The following is a 14,971-nucleotide window of genomic DNA, read 5'->3' on the forward strand; positions in this document are numbered from 1 at the left end:
GTGTTCTCAGCCCTCCCAGCCTGCTGGGGGGTCGGAGCTGTGGGAGTGGCGGGGATTCAGGTTCCAGGTGCCTCCCATCTCTCTCTATTGACTGACTTGACGCTAATTTAGGCCTGTGGCCAGTCAAAGGCCTGCCACAGACTTCCTTCAGAGATGTCTGTGCTGGCGCCCCTCACCTGGCCCCGACTCCTCAAAAGTCTGGAGAGCCCAATTGCCCGCTCCAATGATTTCCAAGTGGCTATTATGTTTCCAACCCAAGGTAATTGGCTTTACCAGTTATTAATGGATTACCCTCAAGAAAAAAATGTCAGGGGAGGGAGTGAGGACAATACCTCCTGGCTTTGTAGCTGGGGCTTCACTGTCCAGCAGCTGCTTCCCAGGCTGGGAGTCACTTGGGGCATGACGGAGTGGCTATTTTGGCACATCACTCTAGGTTAGTAGCTGCAGGCACTCCTGTGGGTTGAGAGGAAGCTGGGATGATGGAGCAGCTCCCTAGAGGAAGTCTTGGCTTAGGGCATGGAAGCCCCGGGGGCAGCTCACATAGCCATTTTGTCCGTCTGCCCTGCAGCTTTGATTGTAAATCAGTGGCTTGGGCAATGCCTGTCCTAACATCTCCCCCAACAGACCAGCTTCCCCCCAGCCGAAGCCCCTGGCTTCTTCAGAGCCCTCTCTGCAGAAATCCATCTCCCCACTGACACGCTTGGGATCAGAGAGCCACAGGTGCTGGGCAGGGCCAGGGCGGATAGGCCGCTGCCTCACATTGCTAACGTGTCATTAGTATGTCCAGTCCCCCTCCCCCACACCCGACATGCAGGGACTTGGCCCTTCCCTGCCCCAGGGCTCCTGAGTGACACAACTTCTTTCAACTCTCTTGCTCGCAGTTTAAGTTTTCAAGCCCTGGGTTCCTGCTGGCTTCCCCTCCCCACCTTTGCCAAATCCTCTAACAAAGGAGTGCCCTGGCCCTTAGGTTCAAGTTCTAGTCCTAGCACTCCAGCCAACCTGGCTCATTGCATGGATCCTTCTCACTGGGCTTGTGTCTGCACATAAAACGAAACTCCGCATTCTATATATTGAACTTCTTGGGGTTTAAGAGACACTCTGCGAAATAAGGTCAGAGTGTTCCTTCCCATCCGCCTCTTGGCAGTGTTTGTCATTGTCTTTTCAACTCTGCCTGACTCCCATCCCACTCCACGGCAGCCCTGGCTGCCTGCCCCCGAAATTCCCTACTCTCCCACCCTCATATATTATGCTAGCATTTCACCCATCTCATCTTTTCTTATTGTTACTCACCTTTCATAGTTTTCCGTTTCTCAGTTTGGTGCCTTTGCACCTGCCCTGTGCTTGTACCATATTACCAGGTTCCCTGAGCTCTCAAAACCTTCAGGAATACCACCCCCAGCCACCCTCGGCTCTGACCAGGCGTCACCTCTCAGCACCCAGCAGCCTGTTCCCAGGAGACTGTTTCTGTGCCATGGCTTCGTGAACTTCATACAGCTGAAGCCTGACAGGCTTGCCCTGCCTTGGCCCCAGAGTTGCACATCTAGAGAGCAGTTTGTATGGTGGACAGAGACCACACAGCTGGGTTGGAGGGCAAGCTCAGCTGTTGTGGAACCTGTGGCTCCTCTGGCCAAGCAGTTCTGGGAGGTCACAGCCCTCACCATGCTTCCAGTGGTCTTCCTGCAACTTCTCTGATGGCTCTCTTGGCTGCTTCTCTCATCCTGGCTTAACCCCACAACCCCCTGGAGAATGAGTAAGGCACCTCCAATTGTGTAGCCATTTCCGCCACAAGTTCTGACAAGCCAGATCTAACTCTGCTCTCCTTTTGTTTGGCAGCTCTTTTGTGACAGGGACGGCTTGTTGTGGGCACTTCTCACCCCTAAGAATCTGGGACCTCAACAGGTAAGAAATTCCTGAGCCCCCCATGGCTTTCAGTGGGGGTGGGGCTGGAGCGGCCAGGGAGGCAGTGGAGAGAGCTGGCTGAGCCAGCGCCTGCTTCAGCTGGCCACCCAGTGGTCCAGTGCACCCCTGCCCTGCAACCCACTGACAGCCTTCGCTGTGGCACCTTCGCACATAGAATTGTTCCGTTAGCTTGAGGAGACTGTTGAAGTAATTAATAATAGGTAAATAAGTTCATATAAAATTTATGGTAACACCAATTTGGATTTATGATACTTTTTCTCTGAGGAATGCCTGACTATGTGGCTACATAAAATCTCAGCTATCCTCAGAGATGATTTTTCTAAAACAAAGAAAATTAGGAAGTAGCCTAGTATCCATAGAAAGAATGATACAGAACCGTTAAAATACATCCAGGTTTTGTTCACAATTCTCTGCCTGAGCAGGCTTGACACATTCCCATCTGATTATCTGCCATTCTATTCTGTATTTTTTTAACTTTTTATTTTGAAATAGTTATGGATTCATAGGAAGTTACAAAAATAGGACAGCATGGTACCTGTGTAACATCTTGATATAATATAAAATCAAAACCAGGAAATTAACATTGGTACAGTCCATAGACCTTTATTCAGATTGCACTTGTGTGTGTGTGTGTGTGTGTGTGTGTGTGTGTGTGTGTGTGTGTAGTTCCTTGCAATTTTATCCTATGTGTAGATTCAGGTAACCACTACCATAATCAAAATACAGAACTGTTTGTTCCATCAGCACAAAAGTCCCACATGTACTCTTTATAGTTGCACCCATCCTCCTCTCCTCCTTCCTCTAACCCTTGGCAACCACTTATATGTTCTCCATCTCTGTAATTTTGTCATTTTGAAAGCGTTATATAAATAAAATAATATAGTATGTAACCTTTTGAAATTTGCTTTTCCCCCCCCTTTAACTCAGCATAATTCTCCTAACACCCATAGACGTTGTTACATGTATCAGTAGAGCTTCACTTTTTATAGCTCATACTACATTCCCTGGCATGGATGTACCAAAGTTTCTTTACCCATTGAATAGAATTCACCCATTTGGAGGACATTTGGGTTGTTTTTAATTTTTTGACTATTGCAAATAAAGATGTAGTGCACTTTTGTGTGGACATACATTTTCGTTTCTCTGAAATTAATGCCCAGGGGTACAATTGCTAGGTCATTTGGTAAGCATATGTTTAGTTTTTTTATCTGCCAAACTATTTTGAATATCTTTACCATTTTATATTCTAACCCCAATGTATGAAAGATCTAGTTCCTTCACATCATCAGCTGCATTTGGTGGTGTTACTTTTTTTTTTTTTTTTTTTTTAAGTCTAAGAACTCTTTACCTCGCCCTAGGTACCTACAGTCTGGTTTTCAGTGTTACACTGTACGTTAGCAATAAGGGTATGCTCAGCTTGCCTTTCTCCTGCTCGGTTGCTCTAGCTTATTTTCTCCTTTTCTTTGCATTTCCCCAGAAAGTATGACCCATATATTTTCTTCTGAAAAATCCATTGTGTTGTCAGTCTTTCCAAAAGATTTATTTTATAACACATGAGATGTCTTAATTAAATATGGTTTTCTCTACAAGAGTCTCTTGATAATCATCCAACTGCAGGGATAGGAAACTTGCAACTTCACCAAACACCACATGAGATCTTTGGATAACTCCAAGAGTTAGAATGCCTACCCTTCATCAGGGCGAATCTGCTTCCTGGAGCTATGATCCTGACACAAAGCAAGTTGAACCTCCCCTGTGAAGACAGACGTTTAAATTTCAGAAAACTTTGGTTCTGCTCTTCCAGGGTCTTATCCTTTCCAGGCCAAAAGTCCGAGGCTCTTCAGTTGTTGCTCAGAAACATAGTAGATCAGTTAAGGTGCTTTTGGCTGTAAGTAATGAAGACCTAATTCAAAGTGGCTCAAACAATAAAGGGATTATTATTATCTTAAATGACAGGGAGTCCAGAAGTTGGATGGTTGGCTGGTTCCAGGATTGGTGGGTTCAGTAGCTCAATGAGACCATGAAGGCCCATCTTGTCCTCAGCTTCCTGCTTTGCCACCCCCGTCAGGGGGGCTTTTGCCCTTGCCCATAGGCTTGTTTACAAAATCTCTACCAACTCATAAGGTAATACCCAAAGGGAAGAAGGAAGAAGAGGACATGCCCCTGCCTGTGGTCTCTTTTTAAGATGAGGAAGCCCTTCCTAAGAGCCCCCAAACAGACTTCTCCGTATATTTAGTGAGCCAAAGTATATTCCAGTACTCACCCTAAACCAAATACTGGCAAAGGAAATGGAGTGACCAGTCACGCTTCACCTTCTGGGCCTGGGGAAGAGCTCAACTTCCCGCCATGCACACTGGCGGTGGGGGAAGGAGCGGTAGGCACAGAGTCAGGGTTTGGTCAGTGAGAAAGCGAGTGAGGAATAGCTGGATGGGACCTACAGTGTGGGTCTCACACTGGTTTCAGGACCATGCTCACCTGAAAGTTTCTCTGATGTATCTGGTTTGATCCGGGTGTTCACAACTGCGTACTACACGTAGCAGGCATGGGCTGATGAGTGGCAGGTGCTAGCGCCTCTCTTATTCCAGGTCTTCTACTTTGGTGACTGTCGTTGATTGCATCACAGTGTGGCCAGCATAGCGAAAACTTCCAAGGGCTCCTTTGTTCTGTAGCCCCTGGGATGTTGGGGTTCTTGCAGTCTCTGGAAACGACTCCCGTGGCTCGCCCCACCAAGGCCCTGCTACTGGCACTTCCTTGCTTCTGAATGGGGCTGGGGCAGAAGGAGGCCCTGCTCTGCTGTGTGGCAGGGACGCTGTGAGGAGCTGCAGAGGGAGCACAGGCTTTCAGAGCTGACTCTGCTCAGTAATTTCATGATCGGGGGGGGGGCACTTTGGGCCTCAGTTTCCACATTTGTAAGTGGGATTTAATTCTCCCTACCTGACAGAACCAGCATGAAAACAATTAGTTTGTAAAAGTGCGCACTCAGCGCCTGTCTCCTCCACTCTCTTCTCCCGTCCACAGCAGTCTTCCACATTGGCACTGGGAGTTTGTAGAGGCTCAGCCTTTTAATCGTCTAAATGTTTGTGACCTGTGACCAGTGGAAGGGAAGGTGAACCTGCTAACCTCATGGTACAGAGAAGGCTCTCCACAGTAGGCTGTAGGCCACAAAGATGGACATTTCTGCTGAAAGTCAGTTTTATTTAGTCATTTAGCTGGATCTTATCCTGGGCATCAGTGGCCTGGGCTCAGGATGGTGTACAAGCCAGGGGAGGGGGTGGGTACACCCCCGTGGCCCCGCTTTATCTCAAAGGTTGAGTAATCTTTGAGTGACCTCTTTTGCCTGTGGTTGCCTTGGTCGGGGGTATGCCTGGGCACAGACTTAGGACCAGGGTGACTTCTAAGGCCCCAGCTCCTTGAACAGCATTGTCTTATGAAATCCCTAGACATCACTAAGCCCAAACACTGGATTTTTATAGAACCCAGAAAGAGCCTGAGTAAGAATGAGCACAGACAGCTAGGGCCTCGATTCTCACTGGAGCCAGACAAGAAACAGCCACTGTACCCCTGGCCAGCCTGTGGCAGGGCTGCCCTGGGAGTTGCTTGGCATTGCCTTCTCTTTAGCCCCCAGCCTCCCCTCCTCACCACTGAGGGGAGCCAGGCCTTGTTTAAACATCTCTCCCATCCCCAGGGGAGCTGGGAGGACCAAGCGGTGTGGGCATCGAGGGAAAGCGGCCCTGGTGGAGGCATCCGCTCGTGGTGGGAGGAAGCAGATGGACAGGACGACTGTCTGTAGCTGTCTTTCCCAGAGAAGCCCGAGCAGATAATAAAGCCATGTAGAAAATAGGATTAAGGTAATGAACAGGCAGGACAGAGTTTGATCTTTCAATAAGGCCAAAGCCTGACTGACAGGCCAATCTGGAAGGTGGAGCAACATTGCCGGCAGGACTCAGCGGCAGGGCGGGGTGCGGTGCTGGTGGATTCTTTTGCTTTTAACCTGTCACCGCTGAAACCTGAGGAGCATTGGGATTTTCTCTTTTATGTGTGTGCAGTGACTTGGCGGTGGGGCGGGGTAGGGGGTGAGGGGGGGACTGGAGGGGCAGTTTTCTCTGAGCATCACCCCTCCAGGGACTGCCCTCAGGATGGTGGTAGGGGCTAGGCCACAGCTCGGACGTGGCGGTGCCTTGCTGGCACCAGTGCTTCCTTATACATCTGTGCCTCTCAGTACTTGTCCTCAGGCAGCTTCTCACAATGCCTGGAGACGCCTTTCAAGGTCACCATGGCTCCCTGGACCCTTCATTCTGTCTCCCTATGGGGCTAGGGAAGAGTAGGTCCTGGCTGGAGCACACAGGTCAGAGGGCAGCTATGGCACGCAGCCATTGCCTAGATAGCAAGGAACTTGGCTGTTCCCCTCTCCTTTCCTCCTTTTTGCCTTTATCTCTCCTGGGGTTGGGGACCGTGGACTGGGCCCAAGGATAGGACTTCTAACCTGTCTAAACCTGGCAGAAAGAAAGATAGTCCTTCACCTAACCCGGAGGTGCCAGCATATTCCTGCTTCCAAGGGCAGATGGTCTTCAGGCCCAGGCCCCAGCCCCCAAGGGCTCCATTTTGACCGCCAACTGCTGCCATATCCTTAGCTGGGCCCTGGGGTCTCGTCTGGCCCCAAGGTATTGTGCCAAAGTCATCCTTCTTCTGAGCCTGGTCTGCAGGAATCAAGGCCCAACTTGTCTTTTCTGTCGACATTGGAGCAGGGCCCTCAGTTAGGCCCCAGGGAAGGTGTTGTGTGTATGGGGCCTGCTGCCCACCTGCTGGAGGGCCTGGGGGCGGGGGTCTGACTGGCCTGACAGCACACAAACCCCCTCTCTGGGCTTGCTCTTGCTGTGGGTTATACTTTTCTGCCCAGAGGCACTTGAGCTGGATCTGTCATTGGTGCTCTGAGAGCAGGGAACAGTGGTCACCCAGGTGGTGGTGGGCAGCTGGGTGACAAGATGGAGAGGCCTGTGATCCCAGACCTGGAGGTGTCCCCGTGGCTCCAGCCTGGGGGCTGTTGGGTAGGGAAAGGGGTAGGGTGGGTTTTGGTGACCTGGCCACTCCTAGGGCATTGAGGGTTTGAGTCCTTGGCTACGTACTCCCCTGCCCTATGGGTGTGAGCCCTGCACACGCCCCTCATTTCCCCTTCAGGCCAGGCTCACCCCACTTCCCCATTATTCCTCCATTTCTACCGTAAAGCCCCTTACTGTCATTTCTCGAGGAAGGCAGTGCTGATAGGCTTCTCACACATTCTGACAGGTGCCCTCTGTTTTTCCTCTCAGCGCCTTTGCTCCGCCTGCCCCCTGTGCCTGGCTTACCTCTCCTCTGTCTGCTGGGACCATGCTCACACTTCAGCATAAACAGCACCTCCATCAGAAAGCCCACCCTGATCCTGACCCGTGGCTAGAGCTGGTGACTCTTAGAGCATTCATAGGGCCACCTAGTCAGCCACCGTGGGGCCTGGGATAGCTCCCCTTTGGTCTAGGAGCTTATCTTGGGACCCTGGACTGAGGACAGGAGCTGTATATCAGGGCATCTACTGGCATTTGGAATGGCAAGGGGTGCCTGGCTGAGCCTTTTTCACCATCTGCAAGAAGAACGGGTGTCCTGAGTGTAGGCTGGGCCACTCTGAGGGCACCATCGATGCCCATCCCGCCCAGGTGTGGCTTTGTCTCTGCCCCAGGCCCTCCGCCCCCGCCCGGGCAGGGGGCCTGGCCCTCAGTCAGGCTGATTACGGGAATTGCCCCTCTTTAAAGTACCTGCCTTCTCCTTTGAAAGTATTACTGACAGCTTTTTTCATTTTCTTTTTTCTTTACCTCTTTAAGGAACCCTGTAATTTCTTTCTCTTTCTTTCTTTCTCCCCCCCTTTCCTTTTTCTTTCTTGTCCCCTCTGTCCCCCTGAACTCTTTGAAATTGGCTCTCTGCCTGCTGACACCAAACTGATACTTTGCGTTTCACTTCTCCTTATCCCTTTATGGCAACAGATGTTGAAATTTTGTATCCTTTTATCTGCCCGGCTGTCCCTTCCTGTAATTACGGTCCCCTTGTTAGCAGTACAAAGTGGGCTGCCCGGCTGCCTGGCCTTTGAGCCATTGTGTCTGAACACGTGTGCGCGGGCGGGTGCTGGGGGTCGTGCACGCGTACACACATGCATGTGAGAGCCTGTGTACTTGGGGAGGGCCCGTCCTCTCACCTGGTGGGGCAGGGCCTGCGAAGTTCCATGGGCTTGTTGTCTCCACCACTTCATGGTTACATTTGGGACCTGTCTGCCTCTTTGACTCTCTTGGTCTCCCCACCAGAGGGCTGGACTATAACAACCACTCCCTGCTCAAAAGCCTGGTGGTTCTGCCACTCGCGGCGTTAATGCCAGCTGAGCAGTGTACCCACCATGGTCTGGAAGCCAGATAATGCTCCCCTCACGTACCCAAGCCTCCAGCCAAACCAGATTGCCAATCAGGTGCCCCAGCTCTGCACTTCTGTTGTTGCTGGTCCTTCACCTGGGCCATCCCCCTTCCCCTGTCATTGCCTGTCACAATCCTGTCACTCACTGAAGAATTGCTCAATACTCACAGCCAAAAATGTTTTCCTATCTGTGTCCTTATAAATCCTTCTTTCATCTCTCTTCTGGTACTCACCAGGTCACATCTGCTGTTGTTAGTTGGATACATGACAGAGTTCTCCCCCTCACTGGATTGAAAGCTCCTTGAGGACGGGGACAATGTTTCCTGCAAAGTCACACGCTTCACTTCTCCCTGCAGTTTTTATTAAGCACATGCTTTGTGTACAGGTGTTGAATAAATGGTTGTTGATCAAAGAAAGGAAGAGAGGGAAGGAGAGTGAGGGAGGGACGGAGGGAGGGAGGGAGGGAAGTTAAAAACCTCCATTTTCTTAGCAATCATGTTGGGCTCAGCTTATACCTTCAGGCCACCTGTCCCCTAGAGCAGAAAAGAAGTAGGAAGGTGAACTGTTTGTCACCCTTCTATCCTTTCCCGCCCCCAAAAGCCATTGTTGTATTTTGGGGTAGCACATGCCAGCTGGGGCGACCTCACACCCAACAGATGCACGAATGAGCACCCATAGGATTTCCAGGAAGCATCATCAGGAACCCAGCATGTTAACAGTGGCTATAAAATGGTGTGGGGGCCACAGGCATTCTTAGATGTGGCTGGGAGGTGGGAGCCCAGGGTATTTCAGGACACTTTAGCACAGGAGGACTTTCTATGGGCTGAGGCTTGCCGTGGGAGCTCAGACAGGCCAGGTAGGGGGAGGTGTCCAGAGGCTAGGATTAAAGGACTCAGGAGAGGGAGGGCGGGAGGGAGGGACAGAAGGGAGGGAACAGGGCACCAGGCTTCCGGGCTCTGCAGGGCCCAAACTGGGGTAAGAGGGGTGTTCCTGCCAGGGACCGCCCCACCCTTTCAGACTCCAGCCTGGCACTCAGGGCCTGTCCCAGATCAGACATCCGGGTCTTCAGGGCCAGCACCTACCTCCCATTAGCTGTCCCCATAAAGATGGTGATGGGCTCAGTGTTTTATTTAAATTCCCCTCATCCCTGACTGTCAGGAAGTCCCTCTGCAGCCTTCCACTTCCTCCAGCATCAGCGCAATTGCCTGGGCGGCAGAGTGGGTTGGGCCAGGGAGACCTGATTCCCTCACCTGATTCCCGCTCCCAAGAGTTCCTGGGATGAGGCCACACATAGCCAGGCTGCGGGAACACATCCCCTTCAGGCTGTCCTCCAAGCCTGGCCTCATTCATCAGACTCAGCGGCAGCCCCATCTGTCTTTATCTTTCCCTGGGTCGAGAGAGAATTGCTGGAGTCATGCTCTGGGGAGGTTGGGTGTGGAGGCCCCCGAGCTGTCAGCGGCTCCTGGAGGCCCAGGCTTTGTGCGCAGGAGTTGGAAGGGAAGGGACTTTTTGTCTGGTCTTCTATAGTGACAGACCCAGCGCTCCTGTCTTGGCCTGGGGCTCTGAACGGCAGCCCTGTTCCCACACAAGTTGTGTGACAGCCAAACCTTTGCGCCCCCTCCTGCCCCCCACAGTGATAGGCCGAGAAGCATTCTTAACATTCTTTCCAGAGAAAAGGGGTGAAACATCTGAATTTGGGGGTCACCATGTTATACAAATTGCAATCTAATCGTTTTTACAAGAACACACTTGCAGTAAGAAAAGGAGCCCGGAGGAGGGGCTGAGGAGACAGACAGCTTGTTTTGTCCCCCAAAGTTTGGGGCTATTGTCGGGCCGAACTCTCTCCCTCCGCCAAGAGCAGTTGAGCTAGTTTTCTAGTTAAATTGGGCCTGGGGTGGGGGCCACAAAGTGCCCATGGTGCCATTTCTGTTTGTTTTCCCAAATCAAAGCCCCAGCAGGGCTCCTATGGCACTGCTGGGCCGCTATTTGAAGAGACGGGCCATTTCCCAGAGCCTGGTGTGTCAGTTTATGCTCTGAACTTAACCTCACGGGCACTGCACAACAGAGTCTCAAGGGTCCCTGGCCCAGAGGCAAGAGAAATTGTATCTTTTTATTGGCCCATTTACGGTGTGTGTGGCCTTTTGTGAGAATCAGAGAAAAGTGCAGCAGAAAGAAGCTCCTCAGCCCATGGCCAGGCTGAGCTTGCAGGCGAGGGGGTCTCGGGACTTGCCCTGGTCCCGGGGGACTGGTGCTCACTCTGGCCCTTGGGTCTCCTCCCGAGGGTAGGGTTTTGTGTTCTTATTGTACATAGTATGGCAGGACACTTTCCAGTGGTGGCTTGGACGCTGGGGCAGGGGCCCAGGTTGGCAACTTGGTGTTGGGTGTGGCCCTTGCACTGCTGACCCTGCCCAGCCATGGATGCCCAGCTCTCCTTCCTTCTGAACTCTGGGACCAGGGGTGGGCAGGTAGAGCCATGCTGGGCTTCACGCCCCCAACCCCACTGTCTTTCATCTTCTATTTCAAACAGACAAACATGAAATTACTTCTGTAGATTAAAGGGGAGAGCTCCTCAGTCATTCCTGAAGGCCTCACTAATGGAGGGGGCAGGGTCCCAAAATCTGGAAGGAGAGGGAGAACTGTGGAGCAAAACAGCCTCTACCCAGTGTGCAGAAATGTGTATGTGTACCCGTGAGGTAGACCAGCCCCTCTCAGGGCTCTGGCCTGCTGGGTGGGGGGTGGCGGGGGCGGTGAATCATGGCTGGTGGCCCATCTGAGAAGGCAGGTCAGTGATCTCTAGGAGATGCTGGGGGAGGGGGTGTGCTTTCAGGTTGATGGCTCTCAGGATCCTCCCTGCTCCTACCCAGCACTAACACACAGAGGCTTAGCGTGGTCTACCCCACAGGAAGAAGAGCACTGCAGTAGGGAGGAGGCTGGGGGCGGGGGTTAGGGCCTAACACCCCCCACACACACCGGACAGCAACAGCGCTCCTTGCTGGGGGGCACCTCACTGTCAGGGCTCAAGGGGAAAGGTAGATAGGGCAGCAAGAGAAGGGCGGTCCACAGTCTGTGTGCAGTGGGAGGGCTAGCGCTGAGGCCACATCCACACGTGACTGGCAGTCGTGTCTGCCTTGCCCTGACACACTGCTTGTGCCCAAACTGAGCTGCTGTGACCACGAAACCCTCCCGCTCCGTGCTGGGGCCTCTTGCCCGTGTGTTCTTCTGAAGTGTCCAGGGCCTTGTTTCTCCTGTAATGCCATGGAGGAGAGCCCAGCATCTCTTGGGCAAAGCTAAGGAATGGGGGCTGAAGGGTGCCCCTCTTCTTAATTCCCCCTGTCATTCTGCAAACTCACTGCTTCTACCCGTCTCCTAGCCACAGGGATTAGCGGGTGCACTTGATGTTGAGGGGTAGTTGCTAGGGCCAGGGGGCCCTCCTACATGGTTGCTAGGGGTCTGGCATTGGGGCGAGGGGTCTGCCCACTGCCGCGGTCACGGAGGGAATTACACAGTCACAAAGAAATTGTTCTTCTCAGTAATCTGCTCTCGGCCACCGGGAGGGGCGAGGGTGGAGGAGCAAGCTGGAGCCCAGCAGGCTGGGGGCTGTGATCACAGAGGCGTGCTCGCCCGGGCCGGGGGCCAGCCGGCCGGGAACACCAGGGACCAGCCCGCTAAGCTGCTTTCTCAGCGATTTCTCTCCCCAGACACAAAGGTGTTTACTTGTTTTAACATCTCCTAGGACTCCCTTCTCCCTTTGTGTGGTCTTTATCCCCAATGAGGTTTGAGCCCCAGATTACAGGCAGGAATTAAGGCATTGGACTCAGGCAGCTCAGAACTGCATGACCTGCAGGATCAAGGAGTATAAAATAACCGTGTGTGTGTGTGTGTGTGTGTGTGTGTGTGTGTGTGTGTGTGTGTGTCTGACCCCTTCAGCACGGCCCATTCATCGTCCAGAGGAGAGGCTATGTGGCGGCTGGCCAGCTTGCAGGTGTGATGGAGGGGCCGCTGCCGCTGGCAGCTGATGGAGGTCTTTGCTGGGGGGAGGGGCAAGGACTGGGGCACGAGGGGTGGGAGTCTGGGGCATCACCCCCCTCGGTCGCCACGTACTAACGGTCTAATTCTAGCTCAGGAGGGAGAGTTGCATTTCCTTGGAATGGTGCCAATTGGAGGTTCAGAGACTCTGTGTGGCCCAAGGTGGACCGCTGCTCAGCCTCTGCCCCTCTTCTCTCCCCAGTGGGCAACTGATGACACACCTGGGCAGTGACTTCCCCCCAGGAGCTGGGGTGCTGGATGTCATGTATGAGTCCCCTTCCACACTCCTGTCCTGTGGCTATGACACCTATGTTCGCTACTGGGACCTCCGCGTCAGTGTCAGGTGAGTGAGCTGGTCAGGAGGACAGGTAGTGGGAGCCCTGTGCCAGTCCAGCCCTCCCTCCAGCCCTGAGGGACATGGGAGATGGCACAGAGACTTCACTTCAGGCGCTGGTAGGGAGTGGCTGGTGTAGACGCCCCCACCTTGGGCAGCAGTGGCCCTGTGACCTGAGCGACCACTTCCACCAGGCCAAGAGCCTCGGGGATAGTCGGTATGCCTTCCTTCTGCATTCTGTCCCTGCCTTTCTTGAGGCCTTTCTACCTCTCGGAGGCCTTTTAAGTTCTTTGACACATAGTCAGCGTCAGTGTGAAACAAATCTGCCCCGGGGTCTGGAGCTTGGCAAGAAAAAGACTTTTACTGAGGAGGCTTTCCCCCATCAAGGTTGGATTTTAAAGAATTTGGTGCTTCAGCTTCTCTCCCAGCCAGAACGGGGAAGTGGGGGGGGGGGGGGAGGTGGAGGCCGCCCTGAAGGTTCCCCTGCATCTCCTCTTCCGGGATAGGAAATGCGTCATGGAGTGGGAGGAGCCCCACGACAGCACCCTGTACTGCTTGCAGACCGATGGGAACCACTTGCTGGCCACTGGTTCCTCCTACTACGGTGTTGTGCGTCTGTGGGACCGGCGCCAAAGGGCCTGCCTCCACGTAAGCGTCCCGCCCACCTCCTGCCTCCTGGAGGCCAGGGCTCATTTTTATGGGTTGCACCTGGGAGGGGGCGTGCCTGGAGAGGGTGGGAGGAAGCCTGCCATGGCACTTGGCCCATTGCGCTGGGCCAGGGAATCCTGGCTTCCGGCTCCCGCGACTCCTCCTCAGGCCACTCTTGCCATTCCTGTGTCCTCCCTTGCAGGCCTTCCCGCTGACATCGACGCCCCTCAGCAGTCCTGTGTACTGCCTGCGCTTCACCACCAAGCATCTCTACGCCGCGCTGTCTTACAACCTCCATGTCCTGGACTTTCAAAACCCGTGACAGTCAGGGCTGCCCCAGCCTGTGGGCCAGGGAAGCCAGCTTCTCAGGGACACTCCTGCCTGGATGGTGCAGTGATACCTCCTCCCCACCCCGTGCCTGTGCTCCCAGACCTGTGACTACAGTGCTCGAGCCCTTAAGCTAAAGGCTGCCGATCCTGAGGATCAGGGTTACCCAGAGGCACAGTCCCTCCCAGGAACCGGTTGGAGAGAAGGGACCTGTTGCTTTGGGAGAACGCAGCCAAACCCTCCAGGCCTTGCCTACCTGTTGGCCAGGGCAAGGATGTGCCCTGGAGAGGCCAACCCTGCATCCCACCCCTTCTTAGAACAGTGGTCACTTAGAGTGAGGTAAGGCCCCAGCCTTCTCAGTGGTCCCTTTCTACCCTTTCCTTGGAAGGAGGGGTGAGGCTGCCAATACCCCCGCTGGTACTGGCCTCCACCTCCTCAATCAGACCCCCCGCCCCCCGTACTAAGCTCTCGGGGTTGTGGACTCATTTCTGGGGCACTGTGGCCTGGTCTCGCGTTGAAACCAAGAAAGGACAAAGGAAACCCAGTAGTTTTGAGTGAGTCCTGAGCCAGCCCAGCCTCAGGCCAGCTGTTGAGATATGCTACAATGTTCGTTTTTGTAAAATTAAAGCTTAATTGTTCACAGATCTGGTTCTTCACTGGGAGGTCCCAGGGAGAGGGGACAACACATTCAAATTGGGAGATGTGCATGCTGGGCAAAGGGTAAGACCAGCCACATGGCTCAGTGTTCCAAGGAACAAAGGTTCTTTTCTTTAGGAAAAGCTCTCATTGAGCACCCACCCCTTTGCTCGGGTGGTAATGTGTCACCTGTGGGGTATGGAGAAGGGACCCTGGAAGGGCTCCAGGCCGCCGGGGGCCAAGCTGCTGTCCATGTGTGGTGACCCTTCTTCACCTGACCTCAACACACACACTCTTCACCCTTATTCTGGCTTTTCACCCAGTGTCTTTACATCCTGGGCTCTGTTTCCAGGGTTTCTGCATTTTTAAATAAAAACTTCTCCCTCGCCCACCCTTATCTTAGGGAGTTCCTCTAGGCCACTTCTGCAAGCTAAGGTAGACAGGCTCCCTTTCAGTCTAGTCGTCTTCCGAATTGATGCAAACAGGTGGGGGAAGACCTCGGCCCTGTCCTACATGGTCAGGGTCCCCCCACCCTCTTCACCACTAAGGCCCATGCCTCCCTTTATACAGAAGGTCCTAGGACAGAGACGGGAAAGTTGCCACTAGCACCCTCCCTGGGGACAGGAGCATACAGAAGTAGACAAGAGGGCAGTC

The 14,971-nt window shown here is 53.4% G+C and overlaps 1 protein-coding gene and 1 long non-coding RNA gene across 4 annotated transcripts in view; one reads left to right on the plus strand and one right to left on the minus strand.

The window, feature by feature from the left end:
• FBXW4 (F-box and WD repeat domain containing 4) overlaps positions 1 to 14,323 on the plus strand; it is a 74,674-nt gene extending 60,351 nt beyond the window's left edge. For 2 of the 3 annotated variants that reach the window (XM_019724959.3, XM_019724958.3), the window contains exons 6-9: positions 1,834 to 1,899; positions 12,575 to 12,715; positions 13,213 to 13,354; positions 13,557 to 14,323. In XM_019724959.3, the coding sequence (XP_019580518.3) occupies positions 1,834 to 1,899; positions 12,575 to 12,715; positions 13,213 to 13,354; positions 13,557 to 13,676 (469 nt within the window). In that variant the 3' untranslated portion in view covers positions 13,677 to 14,323. Of the gene's footprint in view, positions 1 to 1,358; positions 1,751 to 1,833; positions 1,900 to 12,574; positions 12,716 to 13,212; positions 13,355 to 13,556 lie in introns of those variants that run through there. The other variant, XR_012498447.2, reaches the window with a different exon arrangement.
• Positions 8,686 to 9,846, minus strand: LOC141572901 (uncharacterized). The gene is made up of 2 exons (XR_012498449.1): positions 9,597 to 9,846; positions 8,686 to 8,879 (listed from the first exon to the last, which is right to left on the minus strand). It is a non-coding gene; the product is annotated as an uncharacterized LOC141572901 (long non-coding RNA).
• Positions 14,324 to 14,971: the final 648 nt, after the last annotated feature.

The sequence above is a fragment of the Rhinolophus sinicus genome, chromosome 15 (genome assembly GCF_057876585.1).
Source record: "Rhinolophus sinicus isolate RSI-liver-muscle chromosome 15, RSI-T2T, whole genome shotgun sequence".
Classification (NCBI taxonomy): domain Eukaryota; kingdom Metazoa; phylum Chordata; class Mammalia; order Chiroptera; family Rhinolophidae; genus Rhinolophus; species Rhinolophus sinicus.